Below are 25702 nucleotides of genomic sequence, written 5' to 3'. Positions count from 1 at the left end.
CCTGCTTGCTTCATCCCTCTCTCAGCTAAGGGGTCCCTGCTTCAGCAGTGACCCCTTAGCTTTAAGCAGGGGGACCCCTTAGCTGAGAGAGAGAGAGAGACAAAGCAGCCTGCTAAATCTCTCAGCTAAGGGTCCCTCTCTCTCAGCTAAGGGGTCCCTGATTCATCTCTCTCAGCTAAGGGGTCCCTGCTTCATCTCTCTCTATAAGCTAGGGGGTCCCTGGCCTGAAAACGTATAAGACCCCAGGTGTAGCGTGTAGGTTTTATTTATCTTGTCTAAATTAGCCTAGCTTAGCTTAGCTTGTTTAGCTCACTTTAGAGTTATAAATATATGTCCCTCTCAACAAAGCAGACAGTCATACACCCTTTGCTACAATACCTACACATCCCAACATTAGTGGTGGTGGTGGTGCATTATGATGTAACGTATTTATTATCTTACCTGAATGGACTTTTCAATTGAAGAAAGAAAACATAATCCGTCGCGAGCCTGCAGCCTGTGTGTGTGTGTGTGTGTGTGTGTAAACACTTTGACCATCCGGTCTAGAGCGGATCACGGAAACAGCACGCCTTTTGCAAGTGGGACGGTGGTGTAAGCATACTCTATGGGTGAAAGTGAAAGGAAGTGCAACGCGAGTAAACCGGATGCACTGCAGTAGGCGGGACTTCCTTGTTAAATATATATAATAAAAAAACAACAACAACAAAAGCGATATCAGCGTGAATCAGGTTGTGTAAAGACATTCTGTCAACATCTATTACAGCACAATAATAAAGTGCTTTGAGCACTTGGAAAAGCCCTATAAGGCACTTGGAAAAGCGTTATAAAAATGCAATTCCATTATTATTATTATTGTTATTTTTATACAAACCAAGATGGCGCTGCTCGGGTTTTTCCGTGCGTCTTCGACTCGCCTCGGAACGTAGATTTGAATGGGGGACGTTTTCGTATGAATTGTACGAATAATTGGCCTTTTTAGTATTCTATGTACGAAAGTAAAAACGTCAATTCGTACTATTTTTACGAGATTTTAAGAGAGCTGGTTGATGTATATATATGTATGTATGTATGTATGTATGCACGTATGAGTGTCCCTATGAGCACAAGACTAACGTCACACAAGGCTAATGCCATAGAAAGTACTCAGCTGATGTCACAGACAGAACCCATACACGTGTGCCGTGTTTGATGCCATGCTCACTTCGCATAAGTGTGATTTTTTTCCTTCTTTTTTAACTATAATATATGAATAAATTACTATTTTTTCCACTATCAATCAATTTACAATTTAGGTATTTAGCAAATAAAATATGAGTAAAATCATCAGTTGATGCTTGATATCCATATGAGTAAAATCACCAAGGCTCATTGATTAGTTTGGAACACAGTTGTTATGACGTGAAGATGGCCCGTGGTTGTTCAATAGGAAACAAAAAGCTGGGTCAGTGACCTGGGGCAATAGCTTTGGTTCTCTCTTGTTTATATTCAGTTCAGTTCGGTTCAGTTTAGTTTATTTCCAGTTCATTGGACAATACATATATGTAATGTGCATTGGTGCATTATGAGCATGACAATCATATTTAGTAAAGAAAAAAAGGGAAAGTCCAAGGCAAGTCAAGTCCATTTAACATGATAAGGTGTCCATGAAACTGGAAAAGTGGAAGGTGGAAGCAAAATGCTTATCGAGCCCTACCCCTGGCTCAGTTTGCAAGAAAATAAAAATAAAAATAATAATAATAATTGTAAGTAATAAGTAATAATTATGGGTAATAATAAATAAGTAAGTAGATAAATGTCAATGTTTACAGCACTTGTCAAGGAACATCATTGATGTGGTATGGTAGCACACCACCACAACTAATTACATGATCTCTCCCACACGTGAGCTTTCTCCCATGTGAGAGTCAAGACAGTAAAGAGCTCTATGGGGCACGAGTGTCACTGTGGGCAAGTCTCACTTAGGTTTAATATAACAATAATATTATTTTATATGCTATAGTTATATAGAGATAAAAAGGTAATTATTAAGGCTGGGACTTTAACTGATTAATTGCGATTAATTAATTACCGAAAATTAACGCGATTTTAAAAATGTACGCATTTTAATCACACTTAGTTTTTGCACCACAGAACCTTCACTTTTGGGCAAGAGACAACAAACGCAAAGGGAGAAGTAGCCGATCGGAGTGCTTTGCTTGGCCCAGTGGATGCGAAATTTAGATTTAAAAAACCCACTTGTTGATTCACTCGTACAACAAAATGTGTTTTACTTGAAAAAAATGCTTCTCAGGTCAAATATCGATGTGCGATTAAAATGTGATTAATTGCGATTAATTAATCACAGAGCCTGTAATTAATTAGATTAAAATTTTTAATCGCATCCCAGCCCTAGTAATTATATATTAATTGGTTTAATTTACAGTGTATGATAATGCTAGGCTATAAGTGCTATAAGTGCTATTAAGGTTATATATTTGTCAAGTTTATATGATTGTACGTTGTTTAATAAATAAAGAGTCTAGTTGTCATCAGTTGATTGTATTTTCTTCCTGTTTGTAACCATCAACGTATAATAGTTTCAATTTCCTTTTGAATGTGCTTTTTTTTAATATTGTAACGCGGGAACAAATGCCAGCCTATTACCTGCACCTATATTGTCAACAGCCTATTGTGTGAATGTTTACTCAGTGCAGTGTGTTCTTATTGGCTCTCAGGTAGAGCAGGTCCTATTGTGTATTGGCGCAGCCCGCCTGTTTAGTCAGTTGTCTTCCGGATCCCAAAGTGTATGGACGTTGAGTGAACCTTCCTCCGTTTGTGCCAGGGACCACGGACTGACAGCCACAAAGACTTTATAACAGTGACAGTGAGTTCTAGAGCCTACCTGTATGCTGTATTATTGCCGACCTGTGATCTGTGAAGCTGTTATTATTGCCGTGTCGTCCTGTGAACACGAGTGTAACCTGCCATCCTGCCAAGTAAACAGAGTTCTGCTATTCCTTGTTGTGGCATCATCATTGACCCACTCGCCTCCATCATCACACAAAGTGTGGCCGAAGTAAGTCCACAACAAATGGTGTCAGAATCGGGAGATATACTGCTTTTAAAAGACATTGATAAGAAGCCTGCACGTGAACTTTATGGCCGCACCGAGGCCTGCAGCAGCAGCACCGTGCTGCGCTAAAAGCTGACGTCTCGTTCCACCGGCCGGCTTCCAGGGTCACGTGACCACTGTCCACTCTGGTCCACTTCCACAAGAGACTAATAACATCGCCGCCGTCTTCGCCTGAACGCTGATCTCCGCCTGGTCAGGTGAAGTTAAAGGAGTAAAAAAAAGTTGAAAAAAAAAAAAAAGATAAAATAAAGAGAAGATGGAGTCGTGGCTAAGCACCTTGCAGCAAACACAGCTACAAATGCAGCAGCAGCTAGATCAACAAAAGCAACAAATTCAGCTGCAGCTGGATCAACAAATGCTGCAAAATCAACAATTTCAGCAGATAGCTGTCTGGAATGAAATCCTCATGTCTTTGGAGATAACTGCTCAGGAATATGGGTGGAGCTACGAAGAAAAGCTGGAAGAGCTCTATGACCAACTGAGTGTTTCTGAGTCTGCAATGCGTTTTGTCTACTCACTGCCAGAGCATGTAAGGGAAGACTACGTGCTTCTCACAGACCAGCTGACACACCGCTACAGTCAGGTAGCCACACCAGCAGCACCACCACTGAAACAGGAAGGCCCCAGCCCAATGGTTCCTGTCCCAGTGAATCATCTGCCTGTCCAGTGTGTGGTCAAGACAGGGGTGGAATCCCAGCAGCTCCGACTAGAGGGCTGGTCAGAAGACAAGACAACAGCCTGCCTCCTGAATGTGGAGACTGAAACGGGCTTCGACTTCTTGCTGACAGCTGACAACGTAGCCTTAGAAGAGGGAGGAGAGGTGTTCATTGAGGGCGAGCCAAGCTCCTACATCACTGGGAGGAAACCCTGCATGGAGAGCCCTCCCCCACTCTCCTGGGAGTCAAAGCAGTCGGTTGACAACATCCCTGAAACTGGTGAGTTCCAGACATCCATCAAGGCACCTCCTGACACCTCTGCCAGACACCCATCACCAGTCGAGCTTCCAGAGGGACTTCCAATCCTGCATCCTCCGGGGAGCCTGCTCAGCTTGCGTCCTCCAGAGGGCCTGCCAATCCTGCGTTCTCCTGAGAGCCTACCCATCCTGCATTCTCCTGAGAGCCTACCCATCCTGCGTTCTCCCGAGAGCCTACACAGCCTGCGACCTCCTGACACTCTACACAGCGTTCGACCTCCTGAGAGCCTACACAGCGTTCGACCTCCTGAGAGCCTACACAGCGTTCGACCTCCTGAGAGTCTACACAGTGCGAGACCTCCTGAGAGCCTACACAGCGTTCGACCTCCTGAGAGTCTACACAGTGCGAGACCTCCTGAGAACCTACACAGCGTGCGACCTCCTGAGAGCCTACACAGCGTGCGGCCTCCTGAGAGCCTACACAGCGTGCGACCTCCTGAGAGCCTACACAGCGTGAGACCTCCTGAGAACCTACAGAGCGCGAGACCTCCTGAGAACCTACACAGAGTGGGTCCTGAAACAACTCCACACAGCCTGCGTCCTCCTGAAACTCAGCAAAGCCTACATCCTCCTGACACCCTGCACAGTCCACGTCCAAAGAAACCTCCTGACCTGCCTACTGGACTCTGCTGGCACCCACCAGAAGCTCTGCACAGTCTTCAATCACCAGAGACTCTGTTCATCCTGCACCCATCAGAGACTCAGGTCCTGGGCCAGACAGAGAGGTTTGGAGTCTTCCCAGATGACTGCGGGAAGTGGGCCGGTGGACAGGCTTGCCCACTACCAGGATAGCTCTGAATGAACTGAGACATTGATTTGGACACGTAACAGTTCTAGGTGTCATGGACATTTGTTAAGTTTAAGTGTTTGCCTTTTAAAGAAACCGAATGGTTCTGTTTAAGTGAAATTCCAACAGTATTGCATGCCTGCTGTGTGGTTGTTATTGTGTTTTGTGAAATGCTTTGTGTAGGTTAATTTTAGGAAGATGCTGAAGGGACTCAGCAGTCTAGAGGGGGGGTAGTGTAACGCGGGAACAAATGCCAGCCTATTACCTGCACCTATATTGTCAACAGCCTATTGTGTGAATGTTTACTCAGTGCAGTGTGTTCTTATTGGCTCTCAGGTAGAGCAGGTCCTATTGTGTATTGGCGCAGCCCGCCTGTTTAGTCAGTTGTCTTCCGGATCCCAAAGTGTATGGACGTTGAGTGAACCTTCCTCCGTTTGTGCCAGGGACCACGGACTGACAGCCACAAAGACTTTATAACAGTGACAGTGAGTTCTAGAGCCTACCTGTATGCTGTATTATTGCCGACCTGTGATCTGTGAAGCTGTTATTATTGCCGTGTCGTCCTGTGAACACGAGTGTAACCTGCCATCCTGCCAAGTAAACAGAGTTCTGCTATTCCTTGTTGTGGCATCATCATTGACCCACTCGCCTCCATCATCACACAAAGTGTGGCCGAAGTAAGTCCACAACAATATCATCAGCTAACCCACTCCACAGTGACACTCCACAAGATGAAATAGACATGGATTTGAGTGTAGTTCGGACTAGCGGTTGTTCAAAACGGGTTTCTTAAATCATAATAACTTTGTTTTGTATATTGGTTGGAAGTGATTTATTTTTGGCTTTGTGTATGACTTGAGCTGTTTTGAATTTGACTAGGTCGGGGAACTTAAGAATGTGGGAATTAAAGAATAGAATATTTGTATGATCACGGTACCCAGTGTTGTTTAAGTGAATGAATTGTTGTTTTGTATGTGTTTCCCCATACTTCTACACAGTAGGATTAACCTCGCCCACCAGGCTTTCTGAGAGAAAGCCTGGTGTTCGTTCACAACAGGCCGTTTGGTTTCCGCCTAATGCGACAAACCACTAGAAGAAGCGGCGTCGCTTTGATTTGGTTCCCTCCGTTTGTTTCCCCAATCCCTATTAAAATGCTCGAGTAGCCTAGTGTATTCTTGCCAGTCGCTACGAGTTGAAATAAAAGATGCATATCCCAAACAATTTTTTCAAAAGCAAAACTACTCCGCATCAAGGAGTTTATTAGGTAGGCCCTAAAAGTATGTCCTTGAGCACACAGGAATTATTTTGGGTTAAAACTGTTTCCGGTGGATAGTTCCGGCCAAATTGTAGTCTTTAAGTACTACAACATGACGTGTTGTGGTTTCCGCTCCAGACCGGTTACAAGCCCGAAAAGTGAAGTGATCCCAGACTACAGTAGGATAGGTATGGTAATATCATAGTGCAGTACAGGATGTGTTGTGATTTGGTATTGAGGATGTGTTTTGCCTTGTTAATAACAGAAATGCTCTTTGCTATCTTGACTCCCACATGCCTTATGTGGGGTTTCCAGCAGACTTTGTGGTCCAAGACAACACCTAGGAATTTATTTTCATAAACACGTTCAATTTCAATGTCATCAATTTTAAGTTGGAGTTCTGTGGTGATGGCACGGTTGCCAAAGACCATGAACTTTGTTTTTGTTAGGTTTATGGATAGTTTATTGCTGTCGAACCACTGTTTATATTTACGTAATTCAGTTGACATAGCTTGCAAAAGCTGCTGGATATTATCCCCAGTACAAAAGATGTTTGTATCGTCTGCAAAAAGTACACATTTGGTTATGTTGGAAACTTTACATAGGTCATTGATAGGTCATTGATAGGTCAGAATAAATAATTTTGGGACCCAGAATTGATCCCTGTGGTACCCCGCACGTGATGTTTGAATGATTTGATTTGTATTCACCTAATTGTACGTACTGTTGTCGATTGTCAATATAGCTCCGCAGCCATTTAGATGCAAGTCCTCTAATGCCATATCTCTCCAACTTGGTTATTAATAGGTTGTGATCTATAGTATCGAAGGCTTTTTTAAGATCAATAAATACTCCAATATTGTTTTTTGTGTATGTAGTCTGTTATGTCTTCTGTTAGATCAATTAGTGCCAGAGATGGTGATCGGTTTGATCGGAAGCCATACTGATTTACAGTTTGTGTTTTTCAATGAAATCAATCAGTCTGACCAAGAATAGCTCTTCCAATATTTTAGAGAGTATATTGTGCTTCTATTTTGTTGCATTGCATTGTATTGTGTTTATAGTGTGATGCATTCTGTTCACGTTCATATGGTGTTGTGTCTTCACAGAGCCTATAGCATGTGGTATGGTTCCCGTCCTCCAGGGGGCGTCAGACAAAGCTGAGCAGGTGGCCCATCGTTCTCGCATCAGACGTATTGTTGGCGGAACAGAGTGTCCTAAAGGACAATGTCCCTGGCAGGTAAGACCTCAGTGTCCTAAAGGACAATGTCCCTGGCAGGTAAGACCTCAGTGTCCTAAAGGACAATGTCCCTGGCAGGTAAGACCTCAGTGTCCTAAAGGACAATGTCCCTGGCAGGTAAGACCTCAGTGTCCTAAAGGACAATGTCCCTGGCAGGTGAGACACCAGAGTTCTGAAAGACAGGACCTAAAAGACAGGACATGTCCCTGGCGCGTGATTATGGATCCCACTGGGAAAGATGGAAAACCACGCCCCCGGTGATCCAAACACCGCCCGCGACCGTCGCGATTGGCTGCCTGCACTTCCCGGCCATGTCCTGTGTTCTAGTGTTGTTTAAATACATATTATATTAAAACATGTGTGAATGCTGAATAATAATACTATAATAGCGCTAGTGTGTGTGTTAAGAATGCTGAATAATAATACTATAATAGCGCTATAAATAAACTATAATAGCGCTATAAATAATACTATACTAGCGCTTGTGTGTGTGTGTTTGTGTGTCTGTGTGTGTGTGTGTGTGTGTGTGTGTGTGTGTGTGCGCGCGCGCGTGCGTGCGTGCGTGTGTGCGTGTGTGTTAAGAAGGCTGAACAATAAAAGTTCTAAAAAGAGTGTGTGAATACTCAGAGTCTGTTCTTACTGTTCTATTACAACAGGGCTAAAATACACTTGATGATGATGATGATGATGATGATGATGATGATGATGGATGATTCATGATATTTCTTCTCTGCTGGCTTAATTTAAGCACAAGTAGTGTGGAAGAATTCTACTTCTACAAAATACCATCTATCTATATATCTAATCTATATATAGGCTATTTATATACACACCACCTGAATGGCAGAGATGAGCCCAAACCATTTACACATCCTCTTATTATTCATCATAGTGATTAGTGGAGATGATTGATGAGGCGTTATATTCATCAGATAGCTCCTCCATCCATTCACATGCACCTCCTCCTAAATTATGATGATTGATGAGGCGTTACATATTAGACCAGAAAAATAAGTATATGAAGGATCTTTATTTGTTGCACTACAAATGCTGTTAAATAACTGTGTCAACATTTTGTGTGTAGCCTATTTTATATTATATTATTACGGTGGTGGGAAAAGTACTCACATTTTACTTATAGCCTAAGTAAAAGTATCAATACTGTAGGCCTAATACAGAAATACTCTGTTACAAGTAAATGTCCGGAATTCAAAATGTACTTGAGTAAAAGTATGAAAGTATTGGCATCAAAATGTACTTCAAAAGGTAAAGGTACAAAATCGCTGATCTGCAAGCTCAAGTCGCGCCGCAGATGCGCCTGTTGTTAGTTTGTAGATCACACTCGGCTGAGACGCGCAAACTGTTCAGCGGGAAATGTTATACAAAATTTGGAAACTTGGAAGCATCACTGTTTTTATGTTTTAAGTTGGTTCATAATCATATACCTGACTTTTGACTGCCACTATGCCCGAGACACGAGACCCTGTGACCGAAGAACAAAAAAGGTAATGTCATGATATTTTATATCTTTTTATAGGCCTATCTGTAGGCTATACGATGGGTACAATTGAAGCCATTAAAACGCAATATTGATTTGATGACTGAATCCATTTAAGACCCATCTTGAATAATAATAATAACCAGTCATTACTTAAATGAATATCTCTGTGTATGACTACCTAGAGAGAGAGAGAGAGAGAGAGAGAGAGAGAGAGAGAGAGAGAGAGAGAGAGAGAGAGATAGATCTCACCTGTCAACAAAAAGAACAATCAAATGGGTCAAATGGGTTATTTATCATACAAAAAGTTGAAATCATTCTGGAACAGGAGACATGGTCAAATAACAGTAGACTTCTTACAAAAACAGGAGGGTTGGCTGGTACTTTTTAGCTGCATATGCCATTTATTTAATTAATTGTATGCATTGGAATAATTGGATACAATTACATGCTTTTGACTGAAGAAGAAAGACCATCATAGCTTATGTATCAATAAAACATGCTCTTATGCATGTACTGTATGTAATGGGATTATGAATGATAAAATGAATGTTATGTTTTCCTCAGACTTAATTTAGCAAGATTTGGTGGGAAAAAGGCACGTAGCGATGTCTCTGGTTCACATTGACACATTTCCTGGGGCAATCTGCCCAGATCATGCATGTCATGCATGTCTTCTCTTCTTTTTTAGTTTTTTACTCTCAAAAAAGCAGCTGCAATGTAGTGCATTTGAAACTACATTGCAGTGCACATCATGGGGTGATCACTGCTTGCCTCCTGTGAATTGTTTTATTTTAATTTTTGTTTATTTTATTTTTATTTTGTTGCTGAGTGAGGTCAGCAGACAAAGTGACATGAGCGAGATGAAAAAACCTGAGTGAAATGTGCCAATGTCAACCAGAGACATCGGTACAAACACCTGCATCAGTCCTGACAATAACATCTCCCAGTTTCCTGTACTGAAGTTAGGCATTATGTTTTCCAATTGAAGACTAACAATGCAAGAGCTGACCGTAATAATAAGAAACAACGGAAATTCACTCATGATTGCATTGTTTAATTTAATTCCCAATTGCTTCACAGGACCATCTGCCCACCGGATATGACTACCATGTCTGTGAATACAAGACCATTAGTGAAACAGAGGACCATGTCAACTTCAACGCAACTTTTCGCATGGACTTGTCCTCGACAGATGAAATAATGAAATGGATAAAATCTCATGTGACCACATGGAGGGTGGCGAGAACAACTAAAGTAAAGGGTGGCAAAGTTGTTTCCAGGGTAAGAGGTTTATATAAAAAAGTCAAACCGATTCCATGTGAATGGATGGAGGCTAATCACTTTGATGACTCAATCTTTGCCAGGTAGCATAATAAGAGGTCACCTAATATATCACCTGTATTATTCTCCTGTTATTAGGTGGAGTACAGATGCCAACATAAGACCGACAACAGAAAACGGGGAAAAGAAAACCTGGCATGTACAGCTTCATCATGCAGAAGCAAGAACACAAACTGCCCTGCTACGATGATTGTGATACTCCACACCATACGGACCCCAGACAGCAGAGGACGGCTTGTGTAAGTATCATCTTTGGCAGTAATGTTTGTGCACAGTAAAGAACTTTTTTATGATGATTGATGAGGCGTTACATATTAGACCAGAAAAATAAGTATATGAAGGATCTTTATTTGTTGCTGGTAAGACACCTTAGGGTGACATGCGACCTCGCCCTAAAGGGCCCCAATTCTTGGCCATCTGGCCAGTGATGTATATTGGACCAGTTACCCATATATGGAGACCCTGGTAACCTGGTATATGGTCCATCCCTTTTATGCCCTTACAAGGAGATCCCTGTCTGAACCAGCCACACGATATGGGCCATGTCTTGGCCATCTGGCCAGTGATGTAGGCCTACAGTATATTGATGACATCAGGGATCTTCATATATGGGCATAAAGGGATTCTGGGGAATACCCATATATGGACTTGTACATAGGTTATGTCAACTGTGATATCACCTGTGATTGTCACAGTGATGTGTCAGGGGAACCACAGTGTCAGGCGTGACCTACAGACAGAGATACGCGGACAAGATGTGCTGGTTTTCATAGTAAACTTGCGACCTTCGTTCGCAATCAGTTAACTATGTTTTTGTCTACAATGTCTCTGTAGAAACTCAAATCCTCATCTGCCTGCATTCCCTACAACGGTGAGAATCTGCGGTGATCATAACCACAACATTAAGGTTGCAACTGCACTACAGTACTGTGATGTGGGAGACAAGACACGAGCAATACTGATCAAGCTCTTTGAAGACGGACACTCTCCAAGTGCAGCCTTAGATACACTCAAGATGGATCTTCTGGAGGAACATGGAGATAATTATGTGGTCACTGCAGCAAACAGAGAAATATGTCCCACTCAAGAATTCTGCTACAGGTAATGTGCGATAAACAAATACACCATAACACTGACAAATAACCTGTTATAATAACGCTTTTGTAAGTGTAATATTTACAAATCATGAATAATCATGATTAATACTCAACTTCTCCCATCCCCTTTGGACAGATTTTACCATCAGTTATTCAAAAAGGAGTATGGAAGTCCAAACGGGGAAGAGATGACAGTGGCTCTACAGGAGAAGATTGAAGCGTACAACATTGTGTGCAAGGATCGATGTGCCACAATGAAGACAACATCCAGTGGCAAGCAGCTGGTGGCCATCTGCTCACCAGTGATGAAAAGAGTGCACAGCCGCCTTCGGCACAGTGGAGAACTGTGCTTTATGGATGCTGCAGGCAATATGGACCGTGACCATTGTAGAGTGTTTCTACTGCTCACCCACAGTCCTGTTGGTGGCCTGCCGCTGGGCATAATAATCACCCCATGCGAGGAGGAGCAGGTCATCTATGAGGGCCTGGAACTTCTGAAGACGCTACTCGATAACCAGTCCTTCTCAGGCAGAGGAAAAGCAGGGCCTTCAGTGTTCCTCACGGATGACAGCAAGGCTGAGCAAGGGGCACTAAGTACAGCCTTTCCCCAAGCAAGACGTGTCCTCTGTGTATTTCACCTGCTGCAAGCCACATGGAGAGATGGCTATGATAGGCTGCAGAAAACAGCATCTCCATCTCAGATCGTGTTCCACTACTTGCTGTCATCAAAGATATGCTAAATGCTGAAGAGGAGGAGGCATTAAACCGCTTTTACCAGCAAGCTTCACAGAGTCCTGTTGTAAACAGGTTGGTCAAATTTCTTCCAAATCTTTCAAAACTGCCCTGAAAACACACCTTTCAGGAGGCCAGAATCTGAGGTAGTTATCACTTCTCCCATAGACAGGCGAGAAGTGAGTTTTTATAACTGTGATGTTATTGAATTGTTTTCTTTGCTTGCTATTTGTTATGTCCATGAATTGAATACCTAAGACTTCCAATGTAAAAAAAAGACTGCAAAAGGACTTATTTGGGATGTTCCTTTTAGGCAGGATGTGTACTGTATACTGTACTACTACATTTCTATTGTATTGATTATACTGTTCTCTATTTTTGTCTAATAAAATGTTCAATCAATCAATCACACTCTATAGGTGCCCAAAGTTCAAGCATTACCTGGAGAAACTATACATCCGGAGGGAGAGTTGGGCTCTCAGCTACAGAAACGCATTGCCTGTCAGAGATAACGACACAAACAACTACTTTGAGGCTGCGATGCGGATTTTAAAAGACAAGATTGTACTCCGCACAAAGGCATACAACGTACCACAGTTGTTTGACTTCCTGGCCAACCGTTTCAATACATACTATGTGTCCAAAATGACGCATGCTGCCATTGGCCAGAGGGAACTATTCCAGAAGTCGAGGTTTTTGTTGAAAGCCAGCAATATAAAACCTGAGGACGTCTACATGGTCAGTACTTTGTTTTTGTTTCAAAGCATCATTGCCTAGTACTAAAAAATAAAAATGTACTGAATGAATATACATGTTTGTCTACTGCCACAGATTGAAGCCAACCACTTTAAGGTCAAAAGTACCTCCACCCCTGGAACAACTTATGATGTTGACATGACCCTCAAAATGTGCACCTGTCCCAAGGGTTGCCATGGTGGGCCCTGTAAACACCAGGCAGATGTCGTCCTCAAGCATGGAGTCGCAAGCACCAACTTGCTTCCACAATCAGCAGAGGCGAAGGCAGAGCTGTACTATATGGCAACTGGTAGTGAGTACAGTACATACCAGTAAGACTCCCTAATCGGGAGATAAGCGACAGTCAGGTCTCATGTAGACACGAATTGGCCTGTAAGTGGCATTGTAGGCAACATCTGTAGGAGCAGAGTCCATTAATGTTGTCTGCAAAAAGCAACCTCATGGTGGCGCTAGAAGAGGGGCCTGTGAAGAGTGTGTGTGCAAAGTAGGGGCAACTGTGCCGGAGATAAGAGACAAAAGTGTGACGTGACATGACGGACTGACAGAGGGAATGCCAGACAGTCATAGTAACTTGTAATCAAGGATATTTAACCCATAAACCTGTGCATACTTTGTTGCACTGATTTTGATGCATGCCCCTGGGTAACTTTACATTTGTTCTACACATTGTTTCATTCTCAGAAAAGCATCCTCTCCAGTTCTTCAGGGGATTGACTGAACAGCAAGTGACAGGCGTGCCTACAGACCTTCCAAGGTCACCCCATCGAACAGAGCTGGAGCCCTCCGTAGGGCTGCCAGGCATGCCGGCCCCAGTATCAATGCTCAGCCGACATCAGTATCACGACGCAAAATTGGAAAATTGCGCTTGGGTGGAAAGCGTTGCCTTTTTGCTGGCCGCCCTGTGGAGGTCAAGACCGGATCTGACCATGTGTACAGTCAGCCATCGAAAAGGGCCAGAACACTGGCTCCACATAATCTGGCGCACTCCGTAGCAGAGGTTAAAAGACACCCCAAATTTTGACAGTTATGCTTATTTTTCAACTACTGTAGGCTACTATATACTGAATTATTTGTTTTGTGCATGTCTGCCTACAGTTATGTAACAGCATTTGTATTTTTTTGTGAAACAAAATAAAGATCCTGATTTGCTGAATGTGTTGTTATTTCATATACTTATTTTTCTGGTCTAATGTAACGCCTCATCAATCATCTCTAGGCTACTACTCACTATGATGTAATTCAGGCAGTAGGCCTATAGCATAATTAAGGAGGAGGTGCATGTGAATGGATGGAGGTGCTATCTGATGAATATAACGCCTCATCAATCATCTCCACTAATCACTATGATGAATAATAAGAGGATGTGTAAATGGTTTGGGCTCATCTCTGCCATTCAGGTGGTGTGTATATAAATAGCCTATATATAGATTAGATATATAGATAGATGGTATTTTGTAGAAGTAGAATTCTTCCACACTACTTGTGCTTAAATTAAGCCAGCAGAGAAGAAATATCATGAATCATCCATCATCATCATCATCATCATCATCAAGTGTATTTTAGCCCTGTTGTAAATGAACAGTAAGAACAGACTCCGAGTATTCACACACTCTTTTTAGAACTTTTATTGTTCAGCCTTCTTAACACACACACGCGCGCACGCACACGCGCGCGCACACACACACACACACACACTATGGCGGCTTTTCCGTGCCAGGTAAGCAAAGAGACGCACGGGTGCCGCATGGCTTTTTGTTTACATATGCGTGCGTGCATGCATGCGTTAGTTGTGCTCCAGTGGCACTCCGGGGCACACGTTGCGCACAGCTTTGGTACGCGTGACACGTCATGTAAAAAAAAAAAAAAGGATGGCACAGCTATAAGGTACGCGTGACATGTCATGTAAAAAAAAAAAAAAGGATGGCACAGACATGTCATGTAAAAAAAATAAAAAAATAAAATTCTGTAAATGTACAGTGATTCTTATATCAATGGTTTCATTGTATTCGTTTTAAGCAGTAACTCATTCCAGTTCAAATACAGACCAAACCATTCAATTCTATGCCATTGCCATCCACTATTGTTGCCTGTTCCATTGCATTTAACAATGCAGATCTTTGCACATAAAGAGTGCTGCTGCATTATATCCTATATTAATTATATGAAGAAGTAATCCATAATTCACCACGCTATGAGCTTGTATATCTGCTATACGCAACACGGCCATACGGCGAGCTGCCTGCAGCTCTAGCGCTTGTCCCAAATCAGCGCTGTCTTGTTCGCTGGAGACCCTGCAGAGTCGGGGTTTACCAGTGGCGTCAGTTCAGCAAAAGCTAAGGTATGGCAACATGACTGGTGTCTTGCACGCGCGCCCTCGCGTGCGTGCAAGACACCAGTCATGTTGCCATACCTTAGCAACAGACATGATGAAAAGTACATTTTATTATTTCCCACTGTAGCCAAGGTATGGCAGCTGCCATAGCTTGCCATACCCAATTGACGCCTCTGGGGTTTACTGTTACAGAACCGTGCGGATTCCGTGGTAATCTGAACCAAACCGGACCAGTTGACGATTATAAAAAAGGGACCCGAACTCAGTGGAACCACATGGATATTATAGCCTACAAGACTTTCTGATACAGAAATTGATGTGGTGGTGCGCTGTGGGTGACTCGTTGAATTAAGGCAACTGAGAAAAGGCAGCCTTCCTTGCGCCATCATAACATTAATAAAACAAAACAAAGGTTGTATATTTGCATATTAAGGTTTAATGACACGTAAGACCAAATCATAGGCCTACGTAAACCAAATGGAACCGTACGGGTCCATTTGGCGAGGCTGTTTTTTTCCCCCCAGCCCAGCTGTAGCCTATAATTATCGCCTAATTTTTCTCTGTCCTGCGATGGTGTTTGCGTGCAGAGAATCATCAATCATATCTGATCATTTGAGTTATAAATGTCCATAACGTTGTACACTCTGTCTCTTCTCTTTCTCTCTTCTCTCTCTCTCTCTCTCTCTCTCTCTCTCTCTCTCTCTCTCTCTCTCTCTCTCAACCACTACTCGCTCGGTACAGATCAGAGTTGGTAAAAAAAGAAAAAAAAGAAAAGAAAACGAACGAAACGACTGACTGACTGACGGCCGAGCAAGTTGGGGAGAGAGGGAGATGGGGGAGAGAGATTTGTCAAATCATTTTGATCATAGCTCTCTCTCTCTCTCTCTCTCTCTCTCTCTCTCTCTCTCTCTCTCTCTCTCTCTCTCTCTCTCATGATATGTATACATTGTATAGGCCTATATGTGATGTTCTGTCATGACAAACAGCCTTCTTTTTTTTTCCAATACTCTCCAATACTTCTGCACATTTGGAATCAGTTTTACCCAGTCCCAGAACTCAAGCAAATTAAATCGTACAAAGTCCCTTTATAGCTGATCAGTCATCGAAAACAAAAGCTCTCAACGCATCACAGACTGTCACACAATGTCAAATTTGAACTTCAAAGGAGTAGAGATTACGTAACTGCACGGACCATCAGAGAAAGTGACGGAAGTGGGTGAAGTGCGCTCTTCGTATATCGCCTCTCTGCATGCAGTGCATTTGGCCAGAGAGAGAGAGGTGATAATAGAGTAATAGAGTAATAGAGTTATAATAAGAGGGGAGCAGAGCGTTGAGAGCCCTGCACGGGTCCAATTTTGTGAGCTTGCATGTCTGCTATGCTCGACACGCACCGTCATACGGCGAAGCATATGTCCAGCTTTTCACCGCTGAATGAGGGAACTCCTGTCTGTCTTGGTTCGCTTGTCACTGTTTAGGCTACTTATGATAAACAGCCCGAGATAATCTAAACCAAACCGGACCCAGTTGACGATAATAAAACAGGGATCCGAACTCCTAATAGTCGTGGAATCACGTGGATATCAAGCACCTTTCTGAGCGCAGCAATGGATGTGGTTGTGAAAGTTGGATGATTGCAGGCAAGTCAGTTGTGTGCAGGCTGCTGCCTCACTGTGACTGTATGCGCTCCAGCCGACAAGTGTGTGACTGCATGCCCTGGTTCTGCTGCTCACTGTGCGCTCTTGTGACGTTGTTTTAGGCAGAAACAGTTGTCTGATTTTCACAGTAAAAAGATGAGTCCAATTACCAGTAGCCTACTTTCCTTCTACTCCACTACACTTCGGATCCTTTTGTATTTAATACCCAGCGATGTATTTTAAAACATTAGTCTTTTTGCAGTTATAAATTAGCCTAAAACATACCATGCTTTTACCAGTATTATTTGAGTACTTTTTCCAAGCAGCCACGCTGCCACACAGAGAGAGACACGGAAAAGGAGAAAAACACCGTTCCCCTCGGCCTCAATGCAACGTGAAGGTCCCTCCACCATTCTCTCTCTCTCTCTTGAAATAGGGTCGAGTGAGCTTACTTTGATACAGAGAGAGAGAGGAATCAATCAATTGTATTTATCCTCAATTTAATTTAATTATAGGAAGGCCTGTGTATAATATTGCCAGTGGTGTAAATGAACTAAGTAGGCCTAGGCTATATTTATTTAACATAAATAAATGTAGGCTCCAGCCTGCTTGAATAGGCCTATTGCTACCCAACCAATAGGACTTTAGCAGTTTATTGAGATGTTAGAGAGACTCTTTATTATATAGCGAATATATTTGTTTAATTTCGCCGTTTTAAAGCACCATGCGTGGCGAGGAGGCTGCTGCGCAACAAAAAAAAAGAAAAAAATGGATGGAACCGACGTCTCTCTCTCTCTCGTCTCCCCCCCCCCCCCCCCCCCCCCCCCCCCCACCCCTCTCTATGTCTGTCTGTCTGTCTGTCTGTCTGTCTGTCTGTCTGTCTGTATATATAAAGATATTGGCGAAGCATACGTTGTGCCCAAGGCCAAGAGGGGTGCAACATGACCTTACACACATCAACGTAGAAGCCGATGATCCAGCAATCATTATTTTAAGGCCGCCAGATTAACCACTTGAACCCTAGCGTATAGGCTATACTGAGAACTTTAGCCAAAAATGGCAGATCTACAAGCTCACACCGCCTCGTGCTGCTAGGCATTGTGAGCTTGTAAATCGGCTATTTCATACATGAATCCAAAATACACTGATGATTGTGCTGTCAAACAATGAAACTGTATGGAATCTATGAAGGTTGTGGTGGGGATCCCTGCTTCATCTCTCTCGCCTGTGACACCACGCAAAGCGTTTCGGGATATTCCAAGTTTTGCACGATCTGATCAGCTTGTTAATCGGAGAGACAGACAGACAGACAGACAGACAGACAGACAGACAGACTAATAGGCTATATTATCGAAGTGTCGTTTTGATTGCCGTTGGAACTAACGGTCTAACGCCCGTCCTGCGATAGTCATGAACAGCGACACCAGATAGATATAGATATATAGATAGATATATAGATAGATATATAGATAGATAGATAGATAGATAGATAGATAGATAGATAGATAGATAGATAGATAGATAGATTACAAAGCCCGATACATAATTGACAATTGGAGACCGGCCCGGCCCGAAGACCGACATTTTTCTAAACAAGCTTAATTGCAGAGTGCGTGTAGCGGCGGCCTTTTGTTTTCATTACATTTTAAATATTGGTGAAGAACAGAGACATGATACCCCTTTCCAACTGTCTTTATTTAAAAAAAACAAAAAACAGCTTGGAGCAAATGGGGATATAAATGTATACAATTTGCTATAATTGTGACAATTCCCAAATCATTTTTTTTACTGTAAGAACAATTAAACATTCAAGTGGAGCCTGCGCTCTCGCCAGTCAGGCAGGCATATTGTAGTAACTGTATGAAACTGTACATTTTCTTTTCCTATGTAAACTTCTAAATAATAAAGTCTTCAATACAGTAGTAACGGAGGAGGAGGGCCAGGGCCTACAGCCTCAAACAAACAAACAAACAAATAAAAACGTAGGCCTAATCCCTTCAAACGCGATTCAATTGTGAAACAGGTCCCGACTCCCGAGGACAATTTAACAATGAACAATCCTTTGAGTTTGCGTTGTGCGACATTTGTGCAATTAAAATAAACAATCTCAAGTTAAGTATGTGTATAAAATATTAGAATGAATAGCCTTAATCAGTCAAGCAATGAAACATTCCCATTCCCTGGTTAAATTAAAGTATATAAATAGGCTAAACAAATAAAATAAACAGCATTTGTTATTTTAGTCCGTAACACAGCACTTTTCTTTGTATGAATCAACACTTATTCGTTCAGTTTAATAGTCCCAAAAATCCAGCGCTGGGCGCAAGGCCGCGCCGGGAGGCCGCACCGCCGCAGGGCGCTCGCTCCGGCGAATAATTCAATCAGACAGCAAGCAGCTGAAATTAAATAAAATACATTTATAAATAAATGATAAGATCACAAGAGACCAAGATGACTACATTCTACGTTGGCCATTGGGTATATATTGCCAACAGTTAAAGGCTAGGCTGTACTCACCGATTTTATAAATTGTGATGAAGAAAAAGGATGGAATCCACCGTCTCCGTGTTCAACGATGTCCTTCGCTCGGAGATGGTTCTGCCCGCAGCGCTGAAAACCCGTTCACTGGAACTGCTGCTGGCCAGGATGCAAAGCACAGATCTTGCCAATTGTGCAAGCTTTGGGTACACTTTCTTGTTGGTGCGCCACCAGGCAAGGAGATCTTTTTCATTCTTCATGACACACATTCAGTCAGTCAATAGCAGCTGCGCTCGGGCGCTCAGACGCAGAGCAGATGACAGAGAGAGAGACGCTTGCCTGCAACCGACCTGACTAATACTTGTTGTGTATATTGTGAATGTGACACAATGCATACACACATAGCTAGCTAGCTCCAAATGAGTTGAATATATAATTTAATTTAAATGTATATATTTGTATTTTTTTTCTTTATTTATTTTTCTCAAGCCCGACCCAGCCCAAAGCCCGACATGTGCGTGACAAATTGAGCCCGGCCCGGGCCGCGCCGCGCCGACCCGTCGGGTCCCGTCGGGCTCGGGCTGAAACGGCAGCCATGCGCAGCGTGGCGGTGTGCAAAGCAGACAGACAGACAGACAGACAGACAGACAGACAGACCTGGCTCTATTGCTCTGAGCAGCGCCAGGCCGCTGCTCAGAGCTGAAGTTAACAACTAAACAAAACAAACAAATAACGAAATAAAGGTCTAAACACAACATAACTGAACAGAACTAAACAAATAATAAATAAAGCAATTTAACTGACAACTTAACCAGAAGGCAGCCATTCCGAAGGGCTCAACTTAGGAACACCAAACAAAACAAAAACAGTTAAATAAATAAATAAATAAATATAAATAAATTAACGAAATATGTATAGTCTCAATCAGTCAAGGATTAAAACATTTGGTTAAAATGCAAATATAAAAATGGGCAAAACAAATAAAATAACCAGCATCTGTTATTTTAGTCCATAAACACAACACACTTCTACTTAATATATTAGTCCCAACCAGCAGGGCGCAAGGCCGTGACTCATGCATGCGCTGATCTGACAGTTACATTTCATCATCACATCATCGCCCAAATAATAATAAATAATATATTCGGAATGGCGGGGTGTTTCCAGAAAATGAAACGAAATCTATTTGGTTTCACTTTATGCTCTCAAGATTTAAAATATCCATTGGTTAACAACTCTCCATAATTTAGCTGTGGACCACTTGAAACTTCCCCCAAGGACCAACGGTGGTCCTTGGCCAACGGTGGTCCTTGGGGGGGGGGGGGGGGGGGGGGGGGGGGGGGGCACCAGGACCACCAACTCACCAAAGGACCACCGGTGGTCCTTGAGGGTCTGTATTTTATCCCAATTCAAATAGGCCTATATAAAGCAAATTTGCTACGTCAGCCCTATAAGGAGCACAGAGAGCAGCCCACATTTGAGACAGTGACAGACCAACGCATGCTCGCATGAACGTCTGGATGGATGTTTTATTTGATATACACGTCTACACACACACACGCAGGTTTAGCGCTGAGAATCAAATGTGTGGCACACATCTCACACGTGCGTTCCAGAGCAGAGCAACAAGTCAATCACGCCAGCTTATGGCTGCTGTTCTGCTCATGAGCGCATGCCTGAGCGGATGAAAAAAACAGACCAAAAGATTTATGCGTGCGTTAACACATGCGTTCGCCACAAACGTCTAACACTACGCGACCTCGCGTTCCCCTGTGAGGCACAAAAGAGAAGGCACACGGGGACGCGTGCCGGCGACGTTTGCGCGTTCTGATTCAAAAGCCATTTGAAAATTACAGGAGACGTTCATGCGTTCAGTACAACACAGATAAAATCGAATGCGTGCGCGCGAGTGTAGCAACGTCCATGTGGCACGTTTTGCGCTCGATACACACACACACACACACACACACACACACACACACACACACCGCTAGTATAGTATTATTTATAGCGCTATTATAGTTTATTTATAGCGCTATTCTAGTATTAATATTCAGCATTCTTAACACACACACTAGCGCTATTATAGTATTATTATTCAGCATTCACACATGTTTTAATATAATATGTATTTAAACAACACTAGAACACAGGACATGGCCGGGAAGTGCAGGCAGCCAATCGCGACGGTCGCGGGCGGTGTTTGGATCACCGGGGGCGTGGTTTTCCATCTTTCCCAGTGGGATCCATAATCACGCGTCCCTGGCATGTACAAACCTACAACTACCTCACATGTAAACCTCTTCAATGTACCTAGCATAGCCTGGAAACTAAAAACACAGGGAAAGGTTAGAGGGAGAAATAGCCCTGAAACAATTCGGGCGTATCTCACGACCGTCATGTCTCCACTTCTACCTGGTGTTGAGCAGTTTAGCCAATTTGCCATTTACGTCTACACAAGCGTTCAGAAGTGCTTAGCGAAGGCTCACGGATGTCACAATACGGTACGCTTAAGCAAAATTACCTGTATCTTCCATATTGTTTAATAAAAAGCATTTTAATCCGATCGGAGGCCATGTTCTTGCATTTTTCTCACTACGCGACTCCATCAGTTGTGAGGTGTACTGCACTCTGATACATTAAAACATTTTTAGAAAATGGCGACCGATCGGATTAAAATGCTTCTTATTAAATAATACGGAAGATGGGGGTAATTCTGCTTGAGCGTACAATATTGTGACATCTGTGAGCCTTCAGTAAGCACTTTATTGTTTTAAATCCGAAAGTTTGTGTAGACGTACGGTACGAGTCTTAACGCGTGGCTAAACTGATCAACAGCTGGTTGAGGTGGACCCTTGATGGCGTGAGATATCCGAATCCAAAACAAGCCAGCCCAGCAGCAGCCGTCAACACATCACTGCAGATTTATACATGTGTTTGTTTTATATGATTTGCACCTTTGTTACGATTACGGCGATTAGTATTATTGCTCTCACCTGGGTGGGTGAGTCGTGTAACTTTCCCGACGTTAAGCTGTGTACAGTATGTGTGTAGGCTAACCGTGTTCAACAACACAACATAGCCAACAAGTGTAGATTTCAGCATGGGAAAAGTTGTGGAAAAATGCACCCTCCAACCGTTTTCGGGTCTGGGTATGGGGAATCTGTTGCTGGTCACCGTCGTGTAGTATTCCTATTCTTGCTGTTATGTTGCAAACTGTGTGTAAGCTGGCGACATAGCATTGATATGTTGACTGCTCACAGTCACGCCTTGCCTTGGCAAGCTGCGCAACTGTTGCTAAGCTGGCATTGGGCAAAAGCTCTCGGGAGGGGCATAGCGACCGCCTAATTGCCTCAACTGTAATCCTGGACACTAATCTCTCTCTGCCTCTCTCTCTCTCTCTCTCTCTCTCTCTCTCTCTCTCTCTCTCTCTCTCTCTCTCTCTCTCTCTCTGCCAACCTGGGGAGAGCCCCAAACTGAGCTCATGGCTTCATTCAATGCATGAGGGGTGAGCAGAGCGCTTCTTATCACCTGAAAGGGGGAGTTAACCGGATACGACGTAGCATGTGGAAGGAATACGTTATTCCAACCAGTTCCAGGGGAGGCAGTATAGAGACCATAATCCATAAGGGTCCATTTGGTTACTATAACTATCATTTAGCTGGAACTCCCTAAAGGACCCCTGGAGGTCCCCGGACCCCACTTTGAGAACCAATGTCCTCATAGACTGTAAAAATAAATGGACAGCGTCACACGATTGGTTTCTACATACCGTAGAAGCTCTATACATCCATCAATTCATCAATAAGTCTGTGTGTTTACATTTGTATCGACACCTGAAGGCGGACTGACGCGTAGTGTGTGTGTGTGTGTGTGTGCATAGGCGATTTTAAGGGGTGTCCTAGGGTGCACGTGCAACCCCTGGCCGCCAGGCAGCCATTTTGATTTTTTTTTTTTTTTGTAATGTAACTTTACATCCACTCAGACCGAATACAACAACACCCCCTAGTGGTAGTGATAGAGGCTGGCAGCTCCAGGCAGCCCCCCCCTCCCCTCCTGATGTGATGTCATATCCACGCGCCAGTATTGAAATTGAAAACAACATCTGTTAAAAATAAAGCATGGAGTTCGAGCTCTTCACTACTATGGACGTGACTACCGGTAGATATTATAATATAGCTGCTTGCCCTGAAACATCACATGGAGAGGATCATTTTGTACCTGACTTTCCTCTACAAAACACAGACCTCAGGCTCTATCAGCCAGGACTCTTGTCTCACTGTGCGTGACTGAACCATTTCCTCCTGACCAGCCCAAGGTAAGACTAAGACAGTCAGATCATGCTTTTATAAACCCTATTATATTAAGCCCAAAATGGTTCTGCCGCCGTGTAGAACCGAACCGATTTTAACTTGAAAAAATGCATTGGGTACAAAATTAACTGCAGAAATCCGCTAAAACAACATTACAAAACCGCTAATATCCGCAATTTTTTTCGCGCGCGCGCGAACGTCGTACACGCGCGCGCGCGCAGCGCGCGTGAGGTAATAGAGGTCGTGCACCCCTTGCTGGAAGAGGCTAGAGTCGCCTATGTGTGTGTGTGTGTGTGTGTGTGTGTGTGTGTGTGTGTGTGTGTGTGTGTGTGTGTGTGTGTGTGTGTAGGTGCTGTTGTTGTACAGGGACAAGGGGTTCTGTGGAGGAATCATCATCCATCCAACCTGGGTCCTCACCACCTCTCAGTGTGTGGAGAACATCACCAGGACTGAGCTTCTGAAGGTGGTGGCAGGTACATCCAACCATACCATACCATCCATCCAGGCACGTGCACACATAGACATCAAAAGGGGCTTGAGCCCCTGCCCTTTTATCTGCCTGTAAAAAGGGCCCTCTCCAGACCATGAATGTAGTTTTTACTGTGGTGAAATAAATGCAAATGTCCCATGCCACACCTGAAGGCAGCGTTCAAGAGAATTGCCTTGTACAAACTCTCCTGAACTTGACTGCAGCATCTTATGTTGAAATAGTTGCCCTCTCTCTGTGCAGAAATCCATACCGTACGCCACATCTCCAGTATTGACTTGATTATGCTTAGTTCAGTGTGGTATCAATCACCGAAAATGGCAGACCTCCCATCTCACAACGTGTCACGCTGTGACGCGTTGTGAGCTTGGAAGTCTGCTATTTTCGGTGTTTTCACTAAAAGGTCCTTTTCGAAATGTCATCCCCTGCCTCTCTAACAATCTCTGCACGTCCCTGCATCCATCCACTTTTTTTCTTATTTACACACAATAGCTCTGAGGTATATGGTTCAATGTTGAAAATTTGTGGTATTCACATAGGTGGGGTTGGCGAAAGGGCCTTCCTATGTGGAGTTTGCATGTTCTCCCCGTGTCTCCTAGGGTAGGTACCCTCACAAAAACATGCAGTAATCCATGTCTGCCTCCCCCTGGCCAGGCGGGGCGCCTGATGGAGGGGAAAGGAACGGGAGCGTGTCGATATTTTCGATTTGTACTACGTCCCAGTATTTCGACGCGGGTGAATGTTAACCTGGTGAAATGCTAACCTGCCGACGCTGGTGAATGTTAACCTCTATGCCTAAACCTAACCCAAACCCTGACCCTAACCTCAGTAACCCTGACGCTGGTGAGTAGATAAACCTGCCGACGCCGAGTGTGGGATCTCTTAACTTTTCGGGGTTTGATCCGGTCGGGAGCGTAAACCACTCTAAATCATGTACAAGTACTTAAAGGACTACAATTTGGCCGGAAAGATCAAACCGTATGCAGTTTTAACCCAAAAGAATTCCCATGCACTCAAGGACATACTTTTAGGGCCTACCTAATAAACCCCTTGATGCAGAGTAGTTTGCTTTTGAAAAATGTGTTTGGTATATCCATCTTTTAGTCCAACTCGTAACAACTGGCTAGACTACCCTAGGCTACTCGAGCATTTTAATTCATGGGTTTCAATTGTATCTGATTGGCATATAACTAATGTTCTTTGCCAATCGGAACACCTGTGTCAGTCCTCAACATGGCCAGTGTAGGACTACAAATGCAACCCATGAATAGGGATTGTGGAAACAAACGGGGGGAACCAAAACAAAGCAACGCCGTTTCTTCTGCTTGTGGTTTCTGCCTAGACCGGATCAAACTGCCCGTTGTAAACGAACACCAGGCTTTCCCCCGAGAAAGCCTGGTGACGCGAGGTTAGCCGACGCCCATAGTCGAATTAATGGGATTTAGAACCATTAAGATTTTCCCGAAAGGAACTGGTTGGAATAACGTGTTCCTTCCACGCGCTATGTACGTCCAACCGGGGAAGCTCCCTCCTGTCAGGTGATAAGAGGCGGCCTGCTCACTCCTCATGCACTGAAGGAAGCATGAGCTCAGTTCGGGGCCCTCGCCAGGTTGGCAGAGGGAGAGCAGAGCCCAGGATTACAGCTTAGGCAATTGGCACTGGGT

At 43.5% G+C, this 25702-nt stretch overlaps 2 protein-coding genes across 4 annotated transcripts in view; both read left to right on the top strand.

Annotated features, from left to right (window-relative positions):
- The first annotated feature begins 6895 nt into the window (after positions 1-6895).
- LOC308287511 (coagulation factor VII-like) overlaps positions 6896-25702 on the top strand; it is a 44585-nt gene continuing 25778 nt past the window's right edge. The window contains exons 1-2 of one of the 2 annotated variants that reach the window (XM_080728708.1): positions 6896-7367; positions 23901-24024. In XM_080728708.1, the coding sequence (XP_080584834.1) occupies positions 7254-7367; positions 23901-24024 (238 nt within the window). In that variant the 5' untranslated portion in view covers positions 6896-7253. The remainder of the gene's footprint in view (positions 7368-23900; positions 24025-25702) is intronic. The other variant, XM_080728709.1, reaches the window with a different exon arrangement.
- Positions 7774-14140, top strand: LOC308287510 (uncharacterized protein). Of its 2 annotated transcripts, XM_080728706.1 has the most exons (8): positions 7774-8872; positions 9949-10149; positions 10288-10448; positions 11044-11310; positions 11443-12113; positions 12458-12776; positions 12870-13086; positions 13476-14140. In XM_080728706.1, exons 2-5 carry the CDS (start codon positions 10042-10044, stop codon positions 12044-12046), a joined length of 1140 nt encoding a protein of 379 aa, XP_080584832.1. In that variant the 5' UTR covers positions 7774-8872; positions 9949-10041; the 3' UTR covers positions 12047-12113; positions 12458-12776; positions 12870-13086; positions 13476-14140. The 2 variants fall into 2 exon arrangements, with proteins under 2 accessions (XP_080584832.1, XP_080584833.1); XM_080728707.1 differs by lacking the exon at positions 7774-8872 and having other exon boundaries at positions 9346-10149.

Source organism: Nannobrachium achirus, assembly GCF_963921795.1.
Source record: "Nannobrachium achirus genome assembly, chromosome: 6".
Taxonomy (NCBI): Eukaryota; Metazoa; Chordata; class Actinopteri; order Myctophiformes; family Myctophidae; genus Nannobrachium; species Nannobrachium achirus.
The sequence above is the reverse complement of the archived record's forward strand: the minus strand, read 5'-3'. Positions and strand labels throughout refer to the sequence as shown.